The sequence below is a fragment of the Hyposmocoma kahamanoa genome, unplaced genomic scaffold, assembly GCF_003589595.1.
Source record: "Hyposmocoma kahamanoa isolate Upper Pololo Valley unplaced genomic scaffold, ASM358959v1 87, whole genome shotgun sequence".
NCBI lineage: Eukaryota > Metazoa > Arthropoda > Insecta > Lepidoptera > Cosmopterigidae > Hyposmocoma > Hyposmocoma kahamanoa.
Genome location: NW_020654422.1, coordinates 17,167,503 through 17,194,245, shown reverse-complemented (window position 1 = coordinate 17,194,245; position 26,743 = coordinate 17,167,503). Strand labels below are relative to the sequence as shown.

The 26,743-nt window shown below is 36.3% G+C and overlaps 1 protein-coding gene across 1 annotated transcript in view; it reads left to right on the top strand.

Moving 5' to 3' along the window:
- LOC113235114 (transmembrane and TPR repeat-containing protein CG4050) overlaps nucleotides 1-26,743 on the top strand; it is a 286,720-nt gene that overhangs the window by 225,404 nt on the left and 34,573 nt on the right. Inside the window, exon 2 of the mRNA XM_026470689.1 lies at nucleotides 1,556-1,692. Coding sequence (XP_026326474.1) covers nucleotides 1,556-1,692 — 137 coding nt within the window. The remainder of the gene's footprint in view (nucleotides 1-1,555; nucleotides 1,693-26,743) is intronic.

Here is a 26,743-nt window from a genome sequence, read left to right as displayed (position 1 = left end):
TTTTTACCTCGGATTTTTGAACAACAATTTTTGTTAAGACATTGAGTCCGTTTTTTGTTAAACAGTTTCGTAGCATTGTTCGTTATATTCTATGTGAGGCGTAGGAAATGCTACGAGCGTAGCCAGTCTCTGCGTTGTGTTCGTAGCTTCGTTTTATGTTATCTAACGTCGTCGGCGTTTTCGCTCTGAATCAAATAGCAAATAATAATAATGTTTATATATATGTCAATAACTTGGTTAACCTCATATGTTATACACATATTCGATTTATATTACATCTGCTGGCTATAGCTCCCCCTACAAGTCATTTAGTTTTTGTATATGTTTTTATGTACCTATCAGCTATGATAATTATTATTATGTATATATTTTGATGATTCGAATAGATTAATTAATATTAAACTAATATTATGAATGCGAAAATAACTCAGACTTTTAACGCCTAAACCACTGCACCAATTTTGATGAATTTTGGTATAGAGATAGATGGGACTTAGAAGAAGGACATAGACTACTTTTTGACACAAAAATACGTCTTAAGGAGAGTGAAATAGGGAATGAAAGTTTGAATAAGGAACCAATGAAATTGAAAATTACTGTAGTGCAGAAGGCTACTCAAAGTACTTATTCTACTCAGATGAAGTGGCAAGCACCAGCTGTCTCATATATAATGTATTATGAACATGATTAATCTAAAAAAATAAAGTAGTCAATGAATATAAAGGAAAGTACCTACTACAAGAACAAAAAGATATAACGATGTTCAATAAAAATCATTATAATTGTTCAAAAGAATTTCCTGTGCAGTGATAACTCGTATCCAACGAAAGGTATTTCAGTCAGGTATAATATGATGTATTATGTTATTTTAAAACATTAGCTTACGTGTATTTATTATCAAAAAACATAAACAAAGATAAATTTATTTCATTATAATGTAATTTGTAACAAGTAAAACGAATTGTCATTGCACTAACGATGAGATCCGGACACGTTCCCTTAAACAGTTTTGCTTTCTTAATGAAAAAAAAAACAATTCTCCTAATTGCGAGTTAAGTGGATTAGTGGAAGATGCATCGGTCTTTCTCGGACTAGTGTTCACTACCTAATTTCCCTGGCAATTTTTATTATTTAAATATTCAAATATATTATCGTGTAATTATTAAATAATATTTCATGATACAATACTCGAATATTAAGTAATAATTGCGCGATAAAAAAATCGAATACTTAAATAATAAAAATTGTCACGATTAGTAGGTAATCAACACGAGTCGAAGGATGACCGGCATTACTCATTACTGGAATATGCACGAAATAGACGTGCGTTTCTGTCTGAGCGGAATTGAAACGGCCAACTTAGCAATAATTTCACTCTGATCGGCTCGACTCAATCCGATCCAATACGTGTAATGACACCCTTAGGCAGGTAAAAGCGAAGCGCTTCGTACTAGTAGTTAACAAGTCAATGACATACATTCTATCGAGTTGTTGTTAACTAAAAGTGACATATAACTCTGCACTCTCTTAACCTATAACTTTTTTCTTGTTACAGGAACAATCTCACAAATCGTATCGCCCTCTGACAGTGTTAACATTCCGATGGAATTACGCCGTGCACGGGCTCCAGCCGGCAGGTTACCACCTCGTCAACCTGCTGCTGCATGCCCTCGTCTCCTTACTGTATTACAGGTACGACGAATGACAATCAGTTATTGTACTTGTATGAGAACTTTAGTGATGTAGTGATAAATTCTGTAGTCACTACATAATGTCCCGGATTCAGTTTCCCATTGGACTGATTTAGTAGACGATTATATTTATCTAGGTATTCTTAATGAAGGTTCTCAATTTTCTCATACACTATACAGCGTTATTTGTAAAATACTAACAACCTCACAGGGCTATATCACTAACATCATAAACATCAACTTTAGTTCTATGACTTTTTACAAAACATAATGAATTAACCAAAAGTTGATGGGACTTGGGCTGTGGTTCCCACGTAGACACCAACGTCGATGGGGAACTTCACACACATCATTACATTTAGTGATACTAAAATAAATGGAAAATTTAACCAGGCTATTAGTTGATTTTTTGTAAAGAGCTCTCAAAATCTAGAAAGTCTGAATTAAAAACAAATTATTTTTGACTTGCAATTTCCAGAAAATCGTTAGCGATTTTTAATACTATGTAAAGTAAAACGGAACGCAATCCCACGAAACGGAACGGATTTTTAAGTATTTTTGGCTTTTGGGCCAGTGGCCAATGCCATAAAAAATATTGGCTGATCACATGTCAAAGTCATTCTTGTTGCAATTTAATTAGCCAATTAGAATTAAGATTTTGAATGTTTTGGCGTTTAAGTGTTGCTGCGTTTTGGACTTTTTTTAGTGTGTTGCTAGAATTAATACAAAAAAATTGAGGCTGGTTAAAGCTTTCTGAGAATAAGGTACCTATGTCCATACTAATTCGGTACACGTCCTTTCGAATTGAGTTTTGCACATAAATTCCGAAAAACTCAGAGGTGCAAGCCCGGATTCAAACCCTCTGCTAGAGAAGCGGTAGGTCTGACATTCATGAACAGCTTAAATTCTAGAGTAGATTAAACACACGGCATATTTTCAAGCGCATTCCTCGACCGCGCGTTCATGTCGCCGTAGAGCCGATATACTAAATTTGTGAACGCGTTCAAAAGCTTTACTGACTGCAACTGAATCGCGTTAACGCGTGTCATCTGCGTGTAAAAAAACGTCGTGTGTATAGGCTCTAAAATACTTGTATGTTAATACTTTGAGCAACGTAGCTGCTAAACCATTGAATTAGCTAGGTAAATCCGTGTTTTTATAAAACATTTATTAATTAATTTTTAAATAAAATTTTGTCAGAGAAATGGGCGCTAGGATTAGTGACGCCAGGTGTCCCGATTTGCACGGGACTTGTCTGTCCCGATTTTCGTTTTAGATTTTTGTTGGACACGAAAAGGGATTTTGCTAAAATATTATTTAGTTTTAAGTCTATTAAAAAAACCTACCGTTTAGCGTTGGATGTAATTTTTTTATTAAATTGTGGCTTTGAAGCCTATCTCCCACTTTTATAGCCATTCGAACATAACATAACATAGTATAATATAAAAAGTAAATAACTAATCTACAAGAAGTACATTTGTGGCGTCGTGTGGCGCTTTTTAGTATCAGGTAACTCTTGCCATTAATTTTAATTAATGTCCTTAGATTAAAAAGTCACTGGGATCGCGGTTCTATTTATAATAAATGGAAAACCAAGGGAGTTTGTTCTGGCCAGTGTTGTTAGATATGATGTACGGTACATCACCAGAAAGCGCCACACGACGCCACAAATGTACTTCTTGTAGATTAGTTATTTACCTTGTATATTATGTTATGTTATGTTATGTTATGTTAAATTATATTTTACGTGTGTTAGTTCTTAAGATTTATATTAATGACTGATTATTAGTATATTGATGAACTGATTTAAATAAATAAAAAAATAAATAAACGGGCGTCAGCATGCGAATGCATACAGATATTAATGAATAAAACGCGCGTCTAATGTTGGTCGTCTGAACCGGCCCTAAAATCAATGAAGTGAAGATATTTTTCGTTTTAACAACCTATTTGTTGCTATTTCTTGTTTAATAGTAAACAAAAACTATAAACGAAATATACAACATCCGATTCTGAAAATTTCCTTACATCCTGTGATCGAATTATACACTTTTGACATTTGTTTCGCCATCTACAAGCGAAGAAAACAAATCAAATGGCACTCGTTTGTCATGGCAGATTTGCTCCTTCCATCGCGTGATATCATAAAAAAGATATTTTAGGTGTGCTTTGTGGATCAAATCTCGATTCTTTGTTCTTCACAGCTTCTATTAACGATATTTCGGGTTTCACCATGTATGAATGTTTGGTATCCACTATAGACATTAAGATCTCATGCCTTGTATGATTGTTTGGCTCTTCGATTCAATCTGGTCAGAACAACAAAGCCAAGAAGTAACACGTCGTCACTTTCAGCAGAAACAAAAAGCCATGGCAATTATGCTTATGACATTAACAGCGAGGCGCTGGATCGTGTAAGCACTGTGCGTGATTTAGGTGTCATTTTTGATACAATGCTCTCCTTTAGGTCCCATTATGACCACATAAGTAATAATACATAGAGATTGTTGTATTCTACTTCTTAACAGCAAGCCATCCCGAAACTCAGACCCATTACCAATATTACGTATATACTCTGGTTTAAAGTATCTTGAAATTCCGCTCGACCATCTGGTGCCCCATATGCGACAACCATATTGCGAGAATAGAGTCTGTTCAGCATCTATTTCGTTTGTTCGATCGTCTAATCGCAAAATGCGGACTACAGGCGTAAGCTGTCTAATTATTCTGATCATTAAATCTCGAAGTTCGTAGCCAAATGTCGAACCAATGTACTTTGCATTAAATTGTTAATCTTAGACTGGATTTACAGCTGGTCTAACACCTACCTTACCTACACTTTAGTGTATTCCATAGTTATTTAGTTTATCACTGACGGAGAACAGAGTGGAGAGTACGGGAACACAATCACATTTTTTTTATTACATATTTATGATCGTCAAAACAAAAAACAAAAAATCTCGAAGATTTCTTTTTTTTAACCGACGTCAAAAAAAGGAGGAGGTTGTCAGTTCGACTGTATGTTTTTTTTTGTATGTATGTTACGCTCCTCCGGTATTTATAAACGGATTTTCATGATTCTTTTTTGTTGGAAAGAGGGTACCTCCATAGTGGTCCCATTTCATTTTGAAGAAAATCATCCATCTCTAAGGGTGGCTGATCACGCATGAACATTAATTTTTATAAATAGCGCCTAAATTTTATTTAAGGAAAAGTATTATTTGTAGTATATAGTTGTACCATATTTATTACTCGAGTATTTATTTATTTATATCTGCCTCCGTGGCCGTACGGTTAGCATACTGGACTGCCATGCAGAGGTCCTGGGTTCGATTCCCATGCCGGCAAAAATATGTGTATGGCCTACATTTATTTCCCTCATGAATTTGGGTGAAATTAGTGGTTGTATAGACAACATATAGGTGTATCCACATATGTGTGTGTCCATGGCACACGTGACACAGGGTTTCCCTAGTGCGAGGCTATTGTTGCGTTATTATTATTACTATTTAAAATTGTACCAAATTAAACAAATAATCCAAAAATTGGGCATTTGTCGGTATGCTGAAACATAAACGTACAATTGAGCCCTATCTGCGACAAACAGCGCAACGCCATTAGTCATAATCCCTAGATGCATTAGAATTTCAGAACGTAGCGTAACCGAAATGTATTCATTAGGTCCCTGGATATATGTATATTTCTACCATAATACAAGTGTGTTACGTTTTAGATATGCAATAAAATCGTCATTACTATTCTACGTCTACATAGACACAATTTTTTTTAATTTGAAACCTTCTTTGATATTAACAATTAAGACCAAAAAGCCACAACGAGAGCAAAATGGTATCCGTACGATTAATTACAGAGCACATATTAATACTGATGCCACATATAGCAAAATGGTCATACTAAATTTCAGCTGGTGACGCTTAACAAACAACTTTAGCAAAATAGTAATCCAAAAAAAAAGCGACAAATTAAAGATGTTTTTTGTTGTAAAACAAGATCGCAGCATTTCATTTCACCATGCCATTTACTACAGGTTAATATTTTTAGTTTTATCTTTAAAAACATCAATATTATATTTTTAAATATATAGTATATAAAGAGATTAGCAAATATAACTAAATAAAATATTATATGTATGGGTTTTTGCATTTTCATCGTCAGAAAATAAAAAGAACTCACAATAACAAACTCACCTTCTTTCCGGAAAATACCTCCGACATTATCTTCGCTGTGCGTGGTGTTCCGGTAATTTACAAACTGGACCCCAGAGTATCTCTGAGAGTTTGAAGAAATTAACATTCTTACTCTGGCGTTTTATTTATTAAAATGTTATTTGTATTACGAAGAATTGTATTTTTTCCATGAAAATTTCTAACAATACTAAGACGAGCAACAAAAAAACTGGCTTCTCTAGACAGTTGTCTTCAAAAATTCAAAGGCCAATGTGTACGCTTCTATAATAAGATTCCTATTGATATTCAAAATTTCCCATTTATGAAGCTTTAAACTTGTACTTGTTATAATACAGATATTGAATGGCAAAAAAATCATACGAATGATTCGTTAGCTCTTTTAGTCTGTGTCTTTATTTTGAATGAACAAATACGAATGGATTTCTATTACAAATAGCGGTAAAGCTCCTTGTAAAAGAATTAGTCCAAGAAAGTATGTACTGTCACTTACCAAGCGTTTCGGCTGTTGGGTGCAGACGACTCTACAGGCACACAGGACTTGGTAACTTTATGCCTCAAGTGCGATGAAATTACATAATTTAATTCCGCCTTTCCATTTCCATCACCGGGAGACTAGACTTGGGTTCCACCTCCATCTTATGAGTATTCCAAGAATTCGCACGAAGTGTTATTCTTTCACATTTATATGGCGAACGGCTATGGAGTGGATTTCCATGCCTGCAGACTCATTCCGTGAACTTAGGCCTTTTCAAAGCGAGAGTGAATAGGCATTATTTAGGTGTGCATGTTCCATCGTCATTCTTATCGTCGCTTTCCATCAGCTGGTACATTTTATATAAAATAGTGTCCCACAGATTTTGACGATTTACAGCTCTGAGTGGCACTGCAACTGTAGGGCTAGCACAACAGGGCACGACTTGCGCTAAAACGGCATAAACCGCGAGATTCTGCTAGTCTCGCATACCGATCCGCTATCTCTCTCTCGCGCAAGTTGCGTCCTATCGTGCCAGCACTTTAGTTACGAGTTGACATGTCGCTGAGCACTAGGCGCAGGGCTGTTCTGTTCGTCTTGACACTTGATATCATTAAGAAATGTTTTTAAAACTCATTCGTCTCAGAGTTCTTCTTAGCGTGTCGACTCTGGTGTTTATGATTTGTGAGGACCGGTACATAGCGACTGACACATCATTATCAGTGCCGTTGTAGAGGTCCTCGCGTGTGCAGGTGTTGGGACATGCAGGATAGGGCAAAGATGTGCCATTGTCTGGGGAGAACCTGTGCATGATCTCCTTGCTTCGGACGATTTGGGTCCGCAATCTATTTAGAAACTTCCATGTTTGCAAAGGTAGATCATGACCAGGAGGGAGGTGCTCCGAAAGCGGAATGAGTGAAGCCTTGAGATATCGTAGTGGGGTATTCAAATTTCAAATTCAAATTAATTTACTCTCACACCAATTAATCCATATTTCTTATTAACAATCTTATGAGCTAAGTTAGTAGAAACATGGAGAACAATTACAATGCCTACATTACATTAAATCACATTATTATAAATACATTATTATATATTCACATGTAACACAGTGAACCTACGGAAGACAACCGAGTCCATTTTTCCTGCTATTATCCCCAGGATACCATTGGTGCTCCCACGCAATCGCAACACCTGAGGCGCGTTATTGCGTAAAATTATCAACGCACGCATTCGCAAACATGCCAGAGGCACTGCAAGAGCGAGGAACACAACACTAAACGCCGCGCGCCGCGACCGCTCAGTTACCACGCTTTCACGTACATTAATGGCGAATCTGAATTCTATTTACTAGGCGACAACATTTAAATTCCTCTAAATAAACAACTGCCCGGTCGCCGCGTAGACCAAAGACAAGCCGGACTCGCCCGCGCGCCCGGGGTGCTCGTTTAGGTTAAAACATAAAAGCTAAATATGTAGAGCGTACTTTCCCATGACAGTTCGATGTACGCGGTCGCTGCGCGGCGGCAACGCGGTCTCCGCGCGGCGGCAACGCGGTCTCCGCGCGGCGTGAGCGCGATAAAATCCGTGCGCCCTAAAGATATTGTACATCACACGCAAGGCGTTGTATGCTCGCTGTGTGAAAATGGTCCACAATGCACAAATTCTGGCAGTAAGCTCCAAAAAGAGTATTCCTCTATATATATTTTATTTTTTATTTTATTTTATTTTATTTATTGGAAGACCAACGGCTATCTTATAGAATAAAAAACTTAAATAATAATGGTGAGCCAATTATAGGTCCTCGCCGATAGATACATTTTGATTTGAAATTATTGAGCGTTAAATTACAACTAAACTATTATGACGCATTACGAACTATGGGTAAATATACAACACTTACAAATTCACTTTCCTATCAAAAAACAAATTACTCATTAGACGCTTCACCGATGCAACACTAGTGTTAAACAGGTCAATATCAACCTGTCTGGATAGTTGGTTAAAGCTGTTACCAGCACGCAAGAGATATGCATTTCGCCGATAGTTCGAGGAGGCCGAAGGTATATGTAAAGGCGAATTAAACCTAAGGGTCTTTGTGTGGGCTCTAAAGAAGATCTTGGACACAAGTTCTGGGGAGTCTTCTGCACCAGAAGCAATTTTTCTTAAAAATACTAAGTCTGCAATCTGGCGTCGCTTCTCTAGTGGCCAGAGATGATGTTTCCTACATATTTCAAGATACCGGCTTAAATCATACCTCTCCCTTGTTCGATAACATAAATACTTAATGAATCTCTTTTGCACGTTTTCAATTCGTGATATATATGTAAGATACTGCGGGCTCCACACCTGTGATGCGTATTCAAGGTGGCTGCGTACAAGTGAGCAATATAAAATTTTTAGTGTCTTAGCCTGATGGAAATCTCTGGAGTTACGCATCACAAATCCAAGACTCTTTGAGGCTTTTGAAACGATCGAATCGATGTGGGAGGCAAATAGTAACTTATGATCATGAAACACACCAAGATCCCTTACCACAGTATCGCGTTGTAAAGTAATGTCTTTCAGTGAATAGTTAAATTGTATTAAGTTAATTTTACGACTAAAAGTGACGACAGTGCACTTAGACGGATTAAGGTCGAGTTGGTTATCGGTACAGAAGGTGTCGAGCCTACTAAGGTCTTCTTGAAGCAAGATTGCATCAGACACTGAAGAAATAGGTGCTATGATCTTCATATCATCCGCAAAGCATAGTAGTTGTGATGATTTGAAACAGTGTTCAATATCGTTTACAAAGATTGCGAATAAGAGAGGCGCGAGCAATGATCCCTGCGGGACTCCACTAGGTATCCTAAGCCACCCAGAGACATAATTTTTTGCCACAACCGCTTGTGACCTATTGTAGATATACGACGTGAGCCACCTTAGCAGATCGCCACTGATACCGATCTTCTATAGTTTGCATATAAGTAAGTCATGCCGAATTCGGTCAAATGCTTTGCTATAATCCGTGTAAATGACGTCGACTTGGCAGCCATTATCCATATCCGAAGTCAAATAGTCGTTGAACAGTATCAGGTTGGTCACAACGGAGCGCCCTTTCAAGAATCCATGTTGAGTGAAGCTAAATGATTGCCTGAGTGCAGAATAAAGTTGATCATAAACAACCCTTTCGAAAACTTTCGATACAATACACAACTTTGAGATTGGTCTGTAATTCATAATGTCCGTTCTGGAGCCTTTTTTGTGGACTGGTGTGACGTATGCACGCTTCCACACACTTGGTACCGTGCCCTCTACTAACGATCTATTAAATAGAATAGCGATTGGGACAGCTATAGTCACAGAACAGCGTATAAGGAAGTTAGCTGGAAGTAGATCTGGACCAGCCCACTTTGCAGGATCTAATTGCGAGAGAAGTTTTGATATAATATTACCATCTACTTTTATACTAGAAATGCTAGCAACGGTCGGGGTAGAAGCGTGTGCACAAAAAGTAGTTTGAGATGTCGATGGTACGTGGCTGTCCAAAAAATTTGAGTGAAAGTATTTGGAAAATGCATTACAAAAGACTCTTCGAATCATACTTATTGGAATGTCATTCACATTTGACTTAGACTTAATAAATGACCAGAACATTTTTGGGTTATCCTTCAAAGAATTCTCTACCAAATTTATATAATTCCTATAACTTTGCTTCTCTAGAGTCTTACATCGATCTCTTAATAGTTTAAAAGATTGCTCATCAGCACTGTTACCGTAAATTCTATATTTCCTCAAATATTTGTACTTTTCTTTGAGAGATTTTTTTAGAGCAGGGGAAAACCATTCAGGATATCGCTTACCAGTGACAGTTTTACGTGGTATGTACTTATCCCTCATTGACTGAAAGGTGGTGTAGAAAAAATCAACAGCACTGTCAAGAGGTTTTGTGTTTAGTTCATACTCCCAGTTAACTAATGAAATTTCTGAATTTATCGCATCATAATTACCTTTATTAAAAAGATACTTTACATACGAGGCACTACTTAAGGGAACAAGGTCAAAAAATTGCGGTTCGATAGTTAGGGCACCGTGGTGCAGGTCAATTGGTACGAGCGGGTCTTCACTGCAGTCTGCAACCTTGACATCACCATTTGACAGGACAAGGTCAAGAGTCGTCCCATAAACGTTCCTTATGCCATTAAACTGTCTAAGACCAAGGATGTTTAACTCATCCACCAGTAAATTTTCGTCATCAGTGGTAAAATTCAATGGGTCTAAAGAAAAACAGTCAGCACAGCCTGGAGTCCACGTTAAGGTACTCAAATTGAAATCTCCCGCAATCAAGTACTTGTCGTACGGCGATCGCATGACTACTGTATCTAAATTATTCATATATCATTATATTATATATATATATATATATATATATATATATATATCATTATATTATATATATATAATATAATGATAAATGTGTACAACAGTTTGAAAATTTCAAGCGTAATTTGCATATGTACATATAAAATGAAGATATTCTTAATGTTTTTTTAACATATTGCAGTGGAAATGCCTCAAGCCATTATTTTCTCGTACGTTCCATTTCGCTATCGAAGCCGTCCGAATGGAACGGTGTATTGTTAAATATAATTAAAGGCTCCGAGTCAAATGACTGGATTATCGAGTCCTTACAATTAAAAGTTTCCCAATTCAATTAACAATTAAGGGTTAACGACGCAGCTGCCTCTGATTGGACTTTCGTATTAATTAATTTTAAGTTACGCTATGAACGGCACCTACACAACTTGTGGGGTAGCTGATAAATTTCAATCAATCCCATGTTAGTGTTTGGTTGGGCTTCGGTTTACGTTAACGTGAGACCATATTGTACGCTTTACTATGTGTTAACTGTACTTGTAGTTTACGGGTAAACCTACATATTCAAATTCAAAAGTTTTTATTTGACGGCAAAGTCTCCATCAGCGGCCAATTTGTTAAACGATTTTCCTAAATTGTCAATTGGCGTCTGGGTGTTCTGGGTAACGTTCGGGAGTTAATATCGTTATTATATTTATTAATTGAAATAAAAAAATATAAAAATAAATATACGTTTATTTCTCCATAAAACAGAGGAATCACATTAATTAAAAACTAATAGAAAATGCAATTCAGTGATGTGGTTAAAGACTCTGCATTGCTGATTTTCAGTATTCACTTGTAGATGCACCATGCTAATGTGCGGAGTGTACACCAACTATAGTAGAACTCCTAGTGAAAGAGTTCACCCAGGAAAATACTGCCACCTTACCTATTTCTGCCGCCAAGCAGGAGTGTCAGCATTATTACGTTTCAGTTTCGAAATTACAGGCACATAGGAGTTGTTAATTTATGTCTCAGGGTGACAGGCACAGTGGTAGTGTCCTTCAGATCTTTGGGATTGAATCTCTGAGTGGCGCAGCAACTGTTATGGACAGGCGTGTAGCTTACCGTCAGGCGCACAACTTGTTCGTCCCGTCACTTGATATTATAAAAAAAATTATGAAAATACTCTTTGTGTTGTTTTGATCTAGTTATATTAAAGTTATTTAATTTTTATTTTAATAATTTACAGGTAAGGTAAAAATTACTATAAATTACTAGGCTTAAAAACTAGAAAGTAAAACTAGGATTTTTAAATTATGTGAATAAAATTGGGTCCCCGCGGCAAGGTGCCCAAGACGCTGGCAGCGTTCCCCCAGCGTATATGGCTATGCGTTGGGCAAGGTAGCTGCCGGCTCTTGGGTTTCCCAGACAGTCTCTTGCTTGTGTACTGTATAAATGGGATGGGGCAACTGTGTAGACACATGTGGCGTCTCACATCAGTGCTTGGTCCATACTCCAAGGGATGAATGAATGTAGTCATTTCGTCCGGGCGTTTGCCATCTGTTTGCGACATGCCGCTTGACTCGAGTATAGCGGCCACGTTAACGGGCGGGGAGCAAACTGGGACACCAAGGCGGAGGCCTACAGCTATGCGAATGGTCTCGGCGCTCAGGAAGGTACCGATACTGGCAGAGAAGAATGGGTGTAACTAGTGGCCTGATTCCCACTTGGACGCCGATTCCAGACGCGCTCGGTCTATTGGGGTGCAATGATTCATTAAGTAATTTCAAGTCTTTTTGCACAGTATATTATCCCAGCTCCTTTTTTTCCCTGAATTTTGTGGTCGGGCGGAAAATTTTCGTTGGGGCAAGACTGGTTCAACTCCAGTCAGATCGAAGGAAGGAGGAGTTTTGTGTTGTTTGATCTTTGATCAACAATAATTTCTTTGTTTTTTTTACTGTACATACTATAGAGAGCTCTCTAGTTTGAGCCCACCAGCACTAGCACCGGGGCGCGACTTGTGCTAGAAGCAACATAGAAGCAAGCGAGAGAATAGCATTATCTCGCTTCTATATCGTTTGTCGCGCAAGTCGCGTCCACGCTGCAGACAATTGATTTTATTTGCTTGGCCTGCCATTGTTCTTATTTTTATTGAAACAAAAAGATTTTGAACATGTATCTATTTGCAGACACCAACCGCTGCACTACTCACAATCATCTCAAGGAAATCTACAAAATTGTTTAAATTGTGTTAACCGTTTTCAATCCATCTGGCTATTTCAAATAATTTGTATACCTATCAAATAAAGATATTTTAAATTTGGATGATGACATATAATGTAATAACCACAGTGCCCATTATTACATGAAAATCTTGTGGAAATCTACGTTTTCCACAGCACGCCAAATCTACTTAAATAACCAATGCGGTGTTCTGTTTGCTTTAGTATACATATATTTCCCAACATTAACGAGAGGTGGAAAATCGGTAATAGGATTATGGACTAATTGAGCATAAGCTGGTTAAATAGCGGTGGACACAGCAAGTATTGGTAATAAGCACTAACTAAGGGATCGGGAGGAGATTAAAATTGGCTTAACTCGAGCCGCTTATAGGACTTCAGCCGACGGCGTCCGCTTCGGCTCGTACGTTAGGATATAGCAGAGAGTCATTAAAAAGTCTCCTTATATTTAATTCTGAATTTGCTTTTATGATAATACGTTACGGGACGAACAAGTCGTCCGCCTGGTAGTAAGCAATACGCCTGTCCATAGCAGCAATGCACTCAGAACTTTAAAATTGTAAAGATTGGGCGCAATGGCAATCCATTGTGCCCAATCACTCTGGGACATAAGTTGATAAGTCTCAGGTGCCAATAATTTTGCCGGCACCAAGCTCACGTTACTGCTCGGCGGCAGAAATAGGTAAGCTGTAAGGTGGATGTGTAAAGGAAAATCGCTTGGGTTTCTTGAGTGTTTAATGTGACTTGATAAATGCGAAATGCTGCTATTTTAAATCGTCTCCGTTATGTGTCGATAGAGTATTTGTCAATGGCAGGATTTTCTACTTTTAGTATTCTGGTAAAATTTAAGAGTAGTGGCGATCGAGTTGCTATTTTTACTGCCATTGCAATTATTCTACTCTTCAACTGCCGAATGGTTACCATTATTTTTATATTATGGAATGGTTAGCGGAACTCACGAATTTTTCTATGCGCTTGTTGTCGTGTCTTTGTATTTGGATTTTTAACGACTTTTTAGCCGTAGCGCCTTCTACGAAAGTCTAGAAAGAAGAAAATCTATGAAAGTATTTCGTTAACCAGGCTAGAGATTATTTCCAATTAATATATTTAAATTAATCAATTAATACATAATTTAATATATACTATTCACTGTATTTAAATTCTTATTGAATTGATATTCAATTATGTTATTTAAATTATTCCTCTAGTTTGTTATATTTTTTGAATGTTCGATCTTTGTATTAATAATTATAACAAACTAGTGAAGTAATTTCACATAAATTCGTGAGGTCCGCTGCTTCGTTCCGTGGCTTAGTTGGTATAGCGTCTGACACGGCATGCTAGAAGACGTCGATTCGAATCCGGCCGGATCGAAGGAATTTTTTGAAAGTGTTCGATCTTTGTACTAATAATTACAACAAACTAGTGGAGTAATTTCACATAAAATAATTGAATATCAATTCAGTAAGAATTTAGGTAAATTGGTGTTTAGGCGAATTAAAAATTAAAATGCACATTTCCATGGTACTTTTAGTAAGGCCACATCAATCGTTATGTGATTGAATGAATGAATGCCATCAATGCCATTCCACTGACACTACTGAGACTCAAGTGCCATCGCTATTAAATATTAGCAGAATAACAAATATTATCACAATTGCAGTGGAGTCTCAATGGAATTATTATGACCTGTGATTTCGAAAAACATTGCAGAATCGGGGCCCAGGAGTGAAAGTCTTTCAGCTAAGATTATGATCATAAGATGATGATCTACTGTTGTAGTATTAATTTTCGTTTTCCGATTTGAAAGTTTGTAGAGTGCGTTCAGATCTGGCAAATGCGCCGCCAATGGCTAGTGAGCTGCACACGAGCATTACTTTATGCGATCTATTGTATGTATTGAATTGCACGCATATAGGATGCAGTATGCGAGCAGCGCGTTCTCTAGTAGAGCTCCTTGTGAAAGAGTTCGTCAAGGGCAGTACTGCCACCTTACCTATTTCTGCCGCCAAGCAGTAATATGAACGTTACTACGTTCCGGTTTTGAAGGGTAAGAGTGCTGGTGAAATTACAGGCACATGGGACTTTTCAACTTATGTCTCAAGGTGACATTCACAGTGGCGGTACCTCTCAGATCTTTAAGGTTTAAAGCTCGGAGTGGTACTGCAACTGTTATGGGCAGGCGTGTCGCTTGCCTACTTAAAAAAAAAATTAAAAGAAGCTCTTAAGGTAAAAACAAACAAAACAGGAAAATGCACATCGACCCCTCCTACGCAAAGTATCGTATGTCGAAATTGCCAAGTTTACAGGGGAGCGTTTTAAAGTTCTGAATTCACTGAAATCAGCATAACACGTGATGTTAGCATTTATCAGTTTTATTTGGCAAAGCTCGTTACTCACAAAGAGCTTTATAAAATCCTAGATATCGATTAGATGATGTATCAGATGATCACTCTTTCAGTGAATTCAGAACTTTAAAACGCTCCTCTGCAATTTCGACATCCTATACTTTACGCAGGAGGGGTCGATATAAAGATCGAACACAAAGAAAAATTTTTTCGACCTGACAGGTATACTACCTGCATCTCAAGATCAAGTCAGCAGACGTTATGAGTTTTTTCTGTGCGTTTGTTACAGATCTTTGTGTTAATAACAAGGTAGTCGAGTAATTTCACAAAAATCACGCAATTACTTTGCGAACCGATTTTGATGATTATTTTTTGTTGGAAAGAGGGTACCTCAGATGTGGTCCCATTTAAATTTGAAGAAAATATTCCATCTCTAAGGGTGGCAAACTATGGAACGAATGACTTTTGAGATCGATTTTTTTAGTACTCTGTACTGAGATTATTTCTATTTGAAAGCCCTCATTATAGAATGTCTACTATTATAGATAATATACTTTATCTCTGTCTCACAGTCCCTGTCTGTCTCAGGACACCCTTTAAGCACATAATCTTTGATTGACATATAAAACGGAAGGCTCAGAAAATATTAGATCAAAAACCGGTGCTTTTAGCACATTATTTATTCAGTAAACGGTAACCATCTAAGATACGTTCTTTGAAATTTATCTCACGACTATGTCCTTCGTGAAACTTAGCCCTTTTCCTACATATTTCATTTTTATCTGGCATCCCCAACACAAAAACCGGAAAAATCATAGAAAAGGATTACTTTACTCGTTATATTTGATTTTTTGTAAGACATGCTCAGGATTTTATTATTAAACGACCATCTTACAATCAATTTAGTGTTGTCATAAGGTTTCTACAATGAAAGAAATGTTATCGGAAATAACATTATTAAAAATATTATTAAAAATGTCCTGAGATTAAAAAATTAAATTAAATTTAGTGCCATGATATTCAATTATGTTTTTGTGAAATTACACCACCAGTTTGTTATAATTATTAATACAAAGATCAAATCAAATTTCCTTCGACCCTGCTGGATTTCTCACAGTTGGCGCTACGGCAAAAAAACGTTGAAAACCAAAAACAACAGATTTGCAACAAACACATAGAATGATTCATAAAACCAGCTGATTCGTTCCGTAGCTTAGTTGGGAGACTGTCAGTCACGATGTGCTGAAGGCGCTGGTTCGTATCCAGCTGGATCGAAAGAATATTTCCTTGTATTAATAAGTTTATCGTGTGATTTATTTTATACAGCGCACTAAAAAGTGTTGGACTTCTAAACGTGATTTAAGATAAAATACATTTTATGTAGGAATTGAAACTGTTTTTTCACATCCGAATCGCTTATATTTGTTTTTCAAACCAACATTTCAAGCTCTTTACGAGTCCTATGGTCACAGCTATATTAATGCACACAACCCTATGTTCTTAATTGAAATAAATATCTAATTTTTAATTTACCAAACAATGTTCCAATTTACGTTACACACGTTTTTCAAAATTTTTTTTTTAATAATATGAATTTTTATTAAATCGAATTTGTTTTAATTACATTTCATTTCATTTCATTTTCATCCTCTCACTTGGTATTATTAAAAAAATACATTTTTCATTTGTAGCACATACTATAACACTAGTACAGTCATTTTTACCTACAAAGAAAATACCTCAAACTCCTTGTAATACAGCAACTGTCTCAGACTTGTTCAATTACATCGAATGACGATCTCCGTTTTCGAAAAACACCCAACATGCTACAGGTGATGTTCACAATTTATCATTCTCAAGTGTTCACCTACATCTGTAAACGTTATAGTGTTTACTAGCCGTCAAAATTCTTATTCAGAAATAGGATATATGCGATTCGAATATTTAATGAACTTGACGCCACAACTTAGATAATATGTGAAATTCGTTTCGTATTACGATTACATGAGTGTAACACAATAAGGTTGCTTTGTACCTGGAAATCAAAGGAATGTTCAATGCTCGTGTGTTGTTTTAATGCTGAAAACAATGGTGGCGTATTCTGCTCTCTTTATCATAACTAACATGACATGTATGCCTGTAAACATAGCGATTTTCACTATTTATTTTCGAATGTTTATTTAATTTTAAATATATTGTAATGTGATCGACATTTTTTAACGATTTTAAAAAAGGTGGAGGTTCTCAATTCGTCCGTCATTTTTTTTTATGTCGGATATTGTTATGCAATATCTCCGGCATTTTTTAACCGATTTTGATGATTCTATTTTTGCTGGAAAGAGGATACTCAGTATTGGTCCCATTTAAATTCGAAGAAAATATTCCACATCTAAGGGTGGCAAATCAAAATAGAATAAATCCGGTTTCGCGCACTTTCCGGTAACCGATTTCTATAACACTTGACAAATAGATGTAATTCCGCGAACTTTTGAGGTCGGTTTTTTTAACGGAAGAAAAAAACAATGGAAGCCATAAACCTCGATTACAATCAGAACCGATGTCGCCAAAACTTACATATTCTTAATTTGAGACACTACAAATCTTAATATTGATTGGTCGTAGTTTCAAATTTAAAAAGAAATAACAAGTTCTGGATTGTTAATATAATTTAAACTTTACCCTTTTGGCATATCGTTGAAAGTTCAATATCCATTATTACAAGTTACGACGTTTTGATATTATATTGAAAATTCAATCAATGTGCTGCCATCTATCGGTTAATCGCTGACCGACGACAAATTGGAGTTATTAATTTAGTTCCCCAAAAAGAAGCGACCATGTTGCAGAGGTATAAGCATTACTTTCGTTTTTTATAACAAAAAGATATTTCGATTAACTGAAAATTGACTTTCAAATGAGACTTTCAGATGATATGAAATACTTATAATATTTATTAAATACTTATAATACTAATACACGGGTAATATTTTTGGTGCGGCTGTCATGTTTGCACTGCAAAACGTCACATAGGGCATTTTTCTAGGATTTTAGAGAAATTGCACGAAAGAATAACACAACCATACCATACAACGCGAAAATGGCGGGTATGAGCTCAGATAGATCTTTCGAGACCTGTAGTTGGCACGCGTCAGACGCTAACTAACCACTTCTACTGTATTCATTGTTTTGTGGTTTTTTTAGTACTATGTACCGATTTTATTAGCGAAATTGGGTTATTAACATATCTGGGATAAGCGAAACGAGATCTATGACCCGTATAAGCAGTTTTTTTAATATCTTATTTAGTTTCAGTTTTATCGATATACAAATTCAGCGTTATTGGCATTATTCAAAGAAAAAAGAATATGATGCCAATAATTCGTAAGTTACCTTTTCTTAGTTATGACAAGGAAAAAATTGGTGAAATTAAAGGCAAAGGGAACCTGTCAACAACTATGTTAATAATAATAATAATAATAATAATGTATTTATTTCACAAACTTATAGGCTAATTTGACAATGACATTGTTGAAATTCCAGCGATGCATTTAGGACAAGACATCTGTGTCTGAACTAGATAATTAATTATCTGTATTTCAGACATCAGCGCTCTTCCGTGATTACAGAAACATGTAACAGACATCCAGTAATACATTGTCGTCTTAAATCCTAAGAATTTTTGCTTTGAAATTAAAAGTACTTAATTTTATCATAATTTAGATGTGATGGAGACCTCCCTGTGAGTAAAATGGCTACGAATGTGTGTGTTTGTGTGTGTGGGAGGATGTGTGGGTTAAAGGGGAGACTACTGTGAAGAATTGACTAGGTTCTCGGTTTCATCATAGGTCAGTTTATGGATATACTCCGCTACTCTATGTCTACATTCTATCTTGTTTATTGTATGTATATCGATTATTTTATTAATTTCATTGTATAGATGTGGACCTAAAAAGCAAAAATGAGTATTAACATAATTATGTTTAAATTGTGGTATGTCGTTATAGGATATAGCTTTACGACGCCTGGACAATTTGGAATGTTGTTTAATTTTTAAATTCTTCTTTTGTCTAATAATTGTTAGCAAAATAAAAAGTTGACGCACCGACAGGACTTCACATGTCTGATATAGTACGTGTGTAGGGAACAAATATGGTTGAGAAGTGCTAATTTTGAGAATAGCTCTTTGTGCTATTTCTAGGGGTTTTATAATAGTCTTTGAAGCGTCACCCCAGACCGTAATGCAATATCCCAATATTGACTGAACAAGTGCCAGATATAACTGTTTAATTAGTTTGGCGCCTGCAACATGCCTGAGATTTTTAAATGTATACATCAACCTTCTTAATCTTGAAGTAAGCAGCTGTATGTGAGGTTGGAAGGAAAGGTTGTTGTCTATAATTATGCCAAGATATTTCAAGGTTTGTGTTTCAGCCAAACATGGACAGTCACAAACTAGATCATTGCAGCAGTTATGTGCAATTAAGGAAAGTAGCTCAGACGGCGAAGGGGTACTGCGCATAGTAAACCTTATGTAGTATGTTTTATCCGCGTTTAGCGTCAAGATATTGTTCCTCAGCCAGTGATTGACTGTATCAAAGCCGCGTTGAGCGTGTCTAAGAGCTTCTTCCCACGTATCTGCCGAGAACAATAATACATAATATGTATCAGGGTGAAGGGGCGCAGTGGTAGTGCCCCTCAGACATTTGCAATTTAAAGCTCCGAGAGGCACTGTAACTGTTATGCACAGGCGTAGCGCTTACCATCAGGCGCATGGCTTGTTCGTCCAGTCACTTGATGTTACAAAATAAAGGAAGGCAAAATTATTTACACAGAAAAATTTAGTTCAATTAGTTGTAAACAAATTTCACTATTTAATCAAAAGACGTCAGTGTACCATTCGATAAACGGTGGTAATATTGATTTATTTACCAAGGCACATGTAAACCTTATTTGTAGATGGCTTGATGTCGAGAGTCAACCTGTTTACCCCACTTAAAACTTATAATACGCTTAGTGCCCCGCTCCAATCACATTAGTGTATCAAGGAAAACTTTCAGGCCCCACATTATTTGCAATTCGAAAATTTTCCAGCTACCCCCACAAGTTATAATGGAATTACTTTTAAATTCATGACGGTGCGGTGCCGCTGGAAAGCAGAGCTGTAAAGTGAAATATTATCTCATTATAAAACACAATAGAGATAGATTGAGAGCGTTTTTGACTCAGTTAACTTGAAAACTGAGTTCATTTGCGCTTCGTTCACTGTTTCAAAATATGTTTTGCCTTTTGTTATATTTTTAAACAATCTTTTATAATTCTTAATAATATAAATGTATTTTAAATTTGTATTGAATTGACATTTAAATATAAATGTATTCTACATAACAAATGTGTAAGTTACATACGAGTATCTTTGTTTCATATCGAGTTCTCATGTTTTCGCGATTGTTACACATAGGAAATGACTCTATTTTTCCGGATTTAAATCGCGTATATTTGTTTTTTTTTTCAAACAAACCAACGTTTCAGGCCCTTTACAGGTTCCATAATATTAGACATAACTGGTTGATGACTTTAACGTCTCAGTCAACCGTGATCGTGGGACCTGAAAAGGGCCCGAAACGTCTGTTTTTTTTTGAAAAATAAACGCGATATAAATCCGGAAAAATAGTTTCATTTTCTATATCCTTGTTTTAATAAGAAATTAATACACGTAGAGTGAAATTATGTTTGCAACATTTCGACGCGTCAATTTATCTAAATCCAATTCGACATCATTGTTAACACGGGGAGTATTATTCAAATAAACTTAACAGCCACCCTGTCTCAACGCGTATTACGTATACCGTTAATTTATATACTGTATAGAGATGAGAAACCCTTGATGGAATTGACTTGTCGTGCTATCAACGTCATAACCAATTCGTAAATTCGTTATTTGAAACAAGCTACGCGCTTTGAATGACGTAAATGTGGATTCTACAGATAGAATTGTGGAATATACGGTTTTCTTATTTATTCCAAAGTTAAATAAAGAATACGGATAAAATTGTTAAGATTTTTTATCAAGTCGTGTTTGGAAATGACAGGAGACATTGCGAACGACATGTGATCAGATACAGATATTTTAAAACAGACAAAAGTACTATTAGAAGCCATTCAACAACAGAGGCGGAGGAAGAAAAAACTTAAAACAAACAAGAACAAGGAATGTTACGTAAGATGCGAAAGCTGTTTCGGCCATTCATAACATAATGAAGCGAAAGAGCGTGGAACTTTTTACCGCCGAGTTAAATTAGTTTTTCATGGCTCCCTCCCTTGTCGATGTCATAACCCCGCCCCTAATTATATGGACCCTTTGTCTTATCTACGCATGTGAGTAATTAATTACATTTGGTAATTAATTTACTCATAATGGCGGAGTATCTTCGCTGAGAAACAATTAAGCCATTTACTAATTAAAACTCCACTTTTGTTTTCGTTGTTGTCTCTCTGTTTGCTATTGAACAAATCAGGGTTGGTGTTTATTGTTTGTAAAGAAAGCTTTTATTAACTTTTCAACAAAAATTACAAATCTATTTCTTTTACTATAAAGGTTTTTTAAAATATTTTATAATATCAAGTAACGGGACGATCAAGTCGTGCACCTGAGAGCGCCTATCCATAACAGTTGCAGTGCCACTCAGAGCTTTAAATCGCAAAGATCTGTGGGGCACTGCCACTGCGGCCGTCACCCTGAGACATACGTTGTCAAGTCCCATGTGCCAGTAATTTCACCAGCACCTTTACCCTTCAAAACAGGAACACAGTAATACTGACATTACTGCTTGGCGGCAGAAATAGGTAAGGTGGTAGTACTTCCCTGGACGAACCCTTTCACAAGGATATCTACTGCTCCTGAAACAAGGTACTACAAAGTTGGTCATGGAAAAGAGTATTAAAGAGAAAAATAGAATATATTATTTAGTATTCAATATCTAATGGAATTTGTTCAAAATATTCTTAGATTATTTTCGGTTCTACCCTTTTCGCATCTCTCGATTTTCTATCCTAATGTCTGAAAGAACTTACCACATAACAATAAAACCATCTCTTATATTAATATATATAAGAGGGATTATAAGAGGGCGGTTTGATAAGTCCTTGACTCTGACTTCTAAGTATGGTTTATTTTTCTACGTAATCTCCTTTTAACTCTACGGAGTATAAGGTATATATACCTTGACCAGCGATATCCAAACTTCTAAAACCCATAAAGAAAAGACATTTTGTCAAACTGAAAAATAAGCCTCTGTTTCTGCTATCACTGCCTCGTTTGATTGAATCGGTAAAAAATCGTACACAAAAGTCAAATCTGGTAAATACGGGGGGTGTGGCAATAGTTCGTATAATAATTCCACAAGTTTTGATATTCTAATTGCAGATGACAAATGGAATACTCGAAATTCCGTTTTCTGCATCTTCAAAAAATATACTGCCCTCACCAAACTTTTGTATTTCGAATTTTTTATTTTTCACGCCAATTTTTAAAAAGTATTGTCAGCCTGAGATATAAGTTGACAAGTACCTATAATTTCACCAGCACCCCTACCCTCCAAAACCGGAACACTGTAATGCTGACATTACTCCTTGGCGGCAGAAGTAGAAAAGGTGGCAGTACTTCCCGGACGAACTCTTTCACGAGGAGCTCTACAGCTACTAAAAAAAGTTTTTATTTAACCTTAAAGTCACGTATTTATCAAACGACTCTCGTATAAACGAGAACGATAGGTACTAGTAAACAGAATAAAAGCATCGTATAATAAGGCAAATATGGCAACTCCCGCCTGTTCGGCCGCAAATGCCTACACGTTGCTCGGAGCGTAGAGTTGTCACGTCACAGTTGTAAACATAATTTGAAATAATTAAGGTATTCATTATTCAGTGTTCTCGTACTATTTTAAAATAGCCTTCATTAAATTCAGTACTTACGTATTGATATTTCTATACCAGCATCACGGATTGATATCTCCATTATGGGAGTATGATTATGCAATAGAAATTGTATCGCACTTGATACCAAACATTGTCGTAACTCAGAATTGTGGAATAAAGAAAACACAATTGGTAATGTAAAAAAAAGTTGAATGGATCTTATTGTGGATAATGTGATTATTTTTATTTGTTCGTTATCTTAAATGGACGGTAAGCGACACGCCTGTCCATAACAGTTGCTGTGCCACTCAGAGTTTTAAATTGCGAAGATCTGAGGGACTTTGCCACTGCGCCCGTCATCCGGAGACGTAAGTTGACAAGTCTCATGTGCCTGTAATTTCACCAGTAGGGCTAGCACGACAGGGCGCGACTGGCATGCGAGCGACATAACGCGCGAGATACTACTATTCTCGCATACAAATCTCGCTGATTAAGTCGATTTACTGAGAGAGAACATATCTATCTATGGTTTCGTTCAGTTTTTATTTTATAATTGTGCTTTCTCAGTTCCACAACTTTCAGTTACGATAGTATTTGATTTCATGCTCGAAGTGCAGGACGATTCTGAATAAGATACTCTCTTGTTGAAACAATCGCAAACGCAAAAATAAACATGTTTACTATTTGATGGCATCATTTCGAGTCAACGCTTCAGTTCTATAACGAATGGCGCGTAGGAATTGTCCTACGCGAGTCCGTCGCGTGATTATGCGAATGTGTGCATCCGTACACGGCACGCGGCGAGCGTGCACACATACAAGCTGCGCTGCTACGTTTGTACAAGAACTTGAAAAGCTATTCCTTCTTGACACAGTGCTCATAATGCAAATTTCATGCGATTCTCAACCTCGGCTGCCGTCCAAGAATTCTTAATTTTGTCCGGCAATTGAAGTAAATGTTCCAAGCAATGTGTTGTTTTTAGAAATTCATGAGTGACTACCAAATAAGGGACAAAAAACAAACGCGCCTACGTATCTTTTTAATAGTTACGAATTCATTAGGATACGACGAACAAAATAGAAACAGTTGTATTTGATTGATTGCGTTGTGGGATCACGGTCGACATCAGTCGTCTATGTTGCCAATTACGCCAATAATGTGAGTTACCGCTTGATTTGCCCGGAAACAAAAGTTATATACAATCATTTGTGGAACACCACATAACAATGTACTTATGCTTTTGCCTGTGTGTTCGCTTTTATTTTGTTAAATTGTATTGGTTAAGTATCTGTTATTAACGCAGACAGTTTGAAGTCTTGCAATGCACGCCATGCTATCCGTTCTTGTGCCTTCCTCCTCCAATTTTTTCCCGCTACTTTCACAAAGTTCATCAACCCGTTAGAAAAAGCCTAGGAGCTAGGAATGATGTAAAGATTCTGTAGAATATAATCGACTCATCCGTAGAACAATGTATAAATTGTATGTCATAAGGCGGATCACAGTGATTCAAAATTCATTCTGGTAACAACTTTATAACCTGTGTATCACAAAGAAATAAATGATTTGATTTGAAAAAAAAACAAAGGTCTGTGTGCAAGATTACTTGTCCTCAGTACAAAGTACATTTCGTTCGTTCTTCTTCGCTGTGGATGTCAGATCGACCGTTGTTTGATTTTATATTTCCGAAACGAAATAAGATATACGAATTCTCAAAACACCTTTACATAGGACTTAATTTGAATAACGAAATTGTTTCCGTAACGTACTTATTCTCTTTTCATATAATCACATCGGACTCTGTTCTTCGGATGAGGCGGTTATGCTTGCATTATGGTTTTATTATTTATTCAAAAGTTAAATAAAAAATACGTACAAAATTCTTAAGGTTTTTACCAAGTATTGGTTGGAAATGGCAGGGGAGGCGAAATTACAAACAACGTGATCAGGTACAGGTATTATGAAACAGACAAAGGTACTTCCAGAAGACATTACGCAATTAACCCTTTTAAGAGAAAAAAAAAACTTGAGACGAGATGATACCTTAGATTCGAAAACTGTTTCAATCAGTCATAACTTAATGAAGCAAAAAAGGCGTGGAACTTTTTGCTTTGACAAAGTCCTCAGTGCAACGCATCGTTTACCTCCCAATCAGATCTCGGAGATAGATACACAACATAGCCCGTTCCATAGCTCTCTGGGTGACCTGTAGCTTTTGCACTGTTTGGCTTGTCAGGATATATAATTCGGCTCAGTCAGCATATTTTTGAGGACTCATTGCTCAAATTTCCGCCATTTGAGGTTCATGTCATAGGCAGCCCAGCCTAGACATATGCGCGCTACTGAAGGAAAAGTAAAAGGCAGTCTTACTGGAACTAATTTATTGTGTAGTCTAAAGTGGTACAAGAAGAACCTCGAGTATTACAACAATGACGCTTATAGACTAATTTAAAGTAACAATGAACGTGCTAAAAGTTGCAATAACTAAAACTAAAACTAGGCAAGGTGCAAACTCTAACTCCTAGATTACTAGGTAAAACAAACATTTGAGGATACTGAGGCAGCATTAGCTTGGCGGCAGAAATAATAAGGAGTTCTACAGTCACTAAAAATTTATTTATTTTGTTAAAACTGTTACTGGTTTTTGCTGAGGAAATACAGTTATAGTCTTGTTGTTTTATAAAATATATTCGCAATTTATCCCGTTTTCCTGAAAGCATGCTTTCAATTTTATTTTCAAGCACGAAACTTGGCTACGTTACTTAGCTGAAAGATGTTTTGAAATCTGTTGTAAGTACATAAATCGAGGGCTTCTGTCCCTCGGGTGAGTGCTACTCCTTGTTCTAGTTGAAGTGGAACATCTTAAACATTAACATCTGGCATTAAATTTGAAACATTACCTGAAACCTGGGAAACAGTGCTGCGACTTGGAAACTTTAAACCTAATGTATGTGTCTCACCTGAATCGTAATTGTATCACAAAATAAAACCTTTTAACAGCGCAGTGTATAATTTGACTGCAACTGAAAAATTTGTTTTGAAAATACCTGAAAAACGACAGTTTAAAATAATCAAGCATTGTTTGTGCATAATGCAACATTTTTTTTTATAATACTAAATGACGGCACGAACAAGTCGTGCACCTGATGGTAAATGACACGTATGTCTACTGTTTGGTAATTATCTGAAAAATTTTTAAAATAACGGAATTTTTTTCCGAAAAATTTCCGACAAAATTGAAAAGTTTAAAAAATTTGAAAAATATAATTGCAAAGGCTCCTATTATGTTCTACGTTTAAAAATATCTTTTGAAGTTTTATTTAGGTTGAATTATAAAACAAACTTGTTTAGCTAAAACCACTTATATAAAAACGAGACTTGTGATTTCACAATAGCGAAAAAAACTATTTTAATAGCTCCATTGTTTTCGTTCAGTAACTTCAATTTTTGACAGGTGTGAACATAAAGGAAAACATTGGAAAAAATATCCGGAAAAATGTGTATTTTTATAAAAAAAAATTGATTT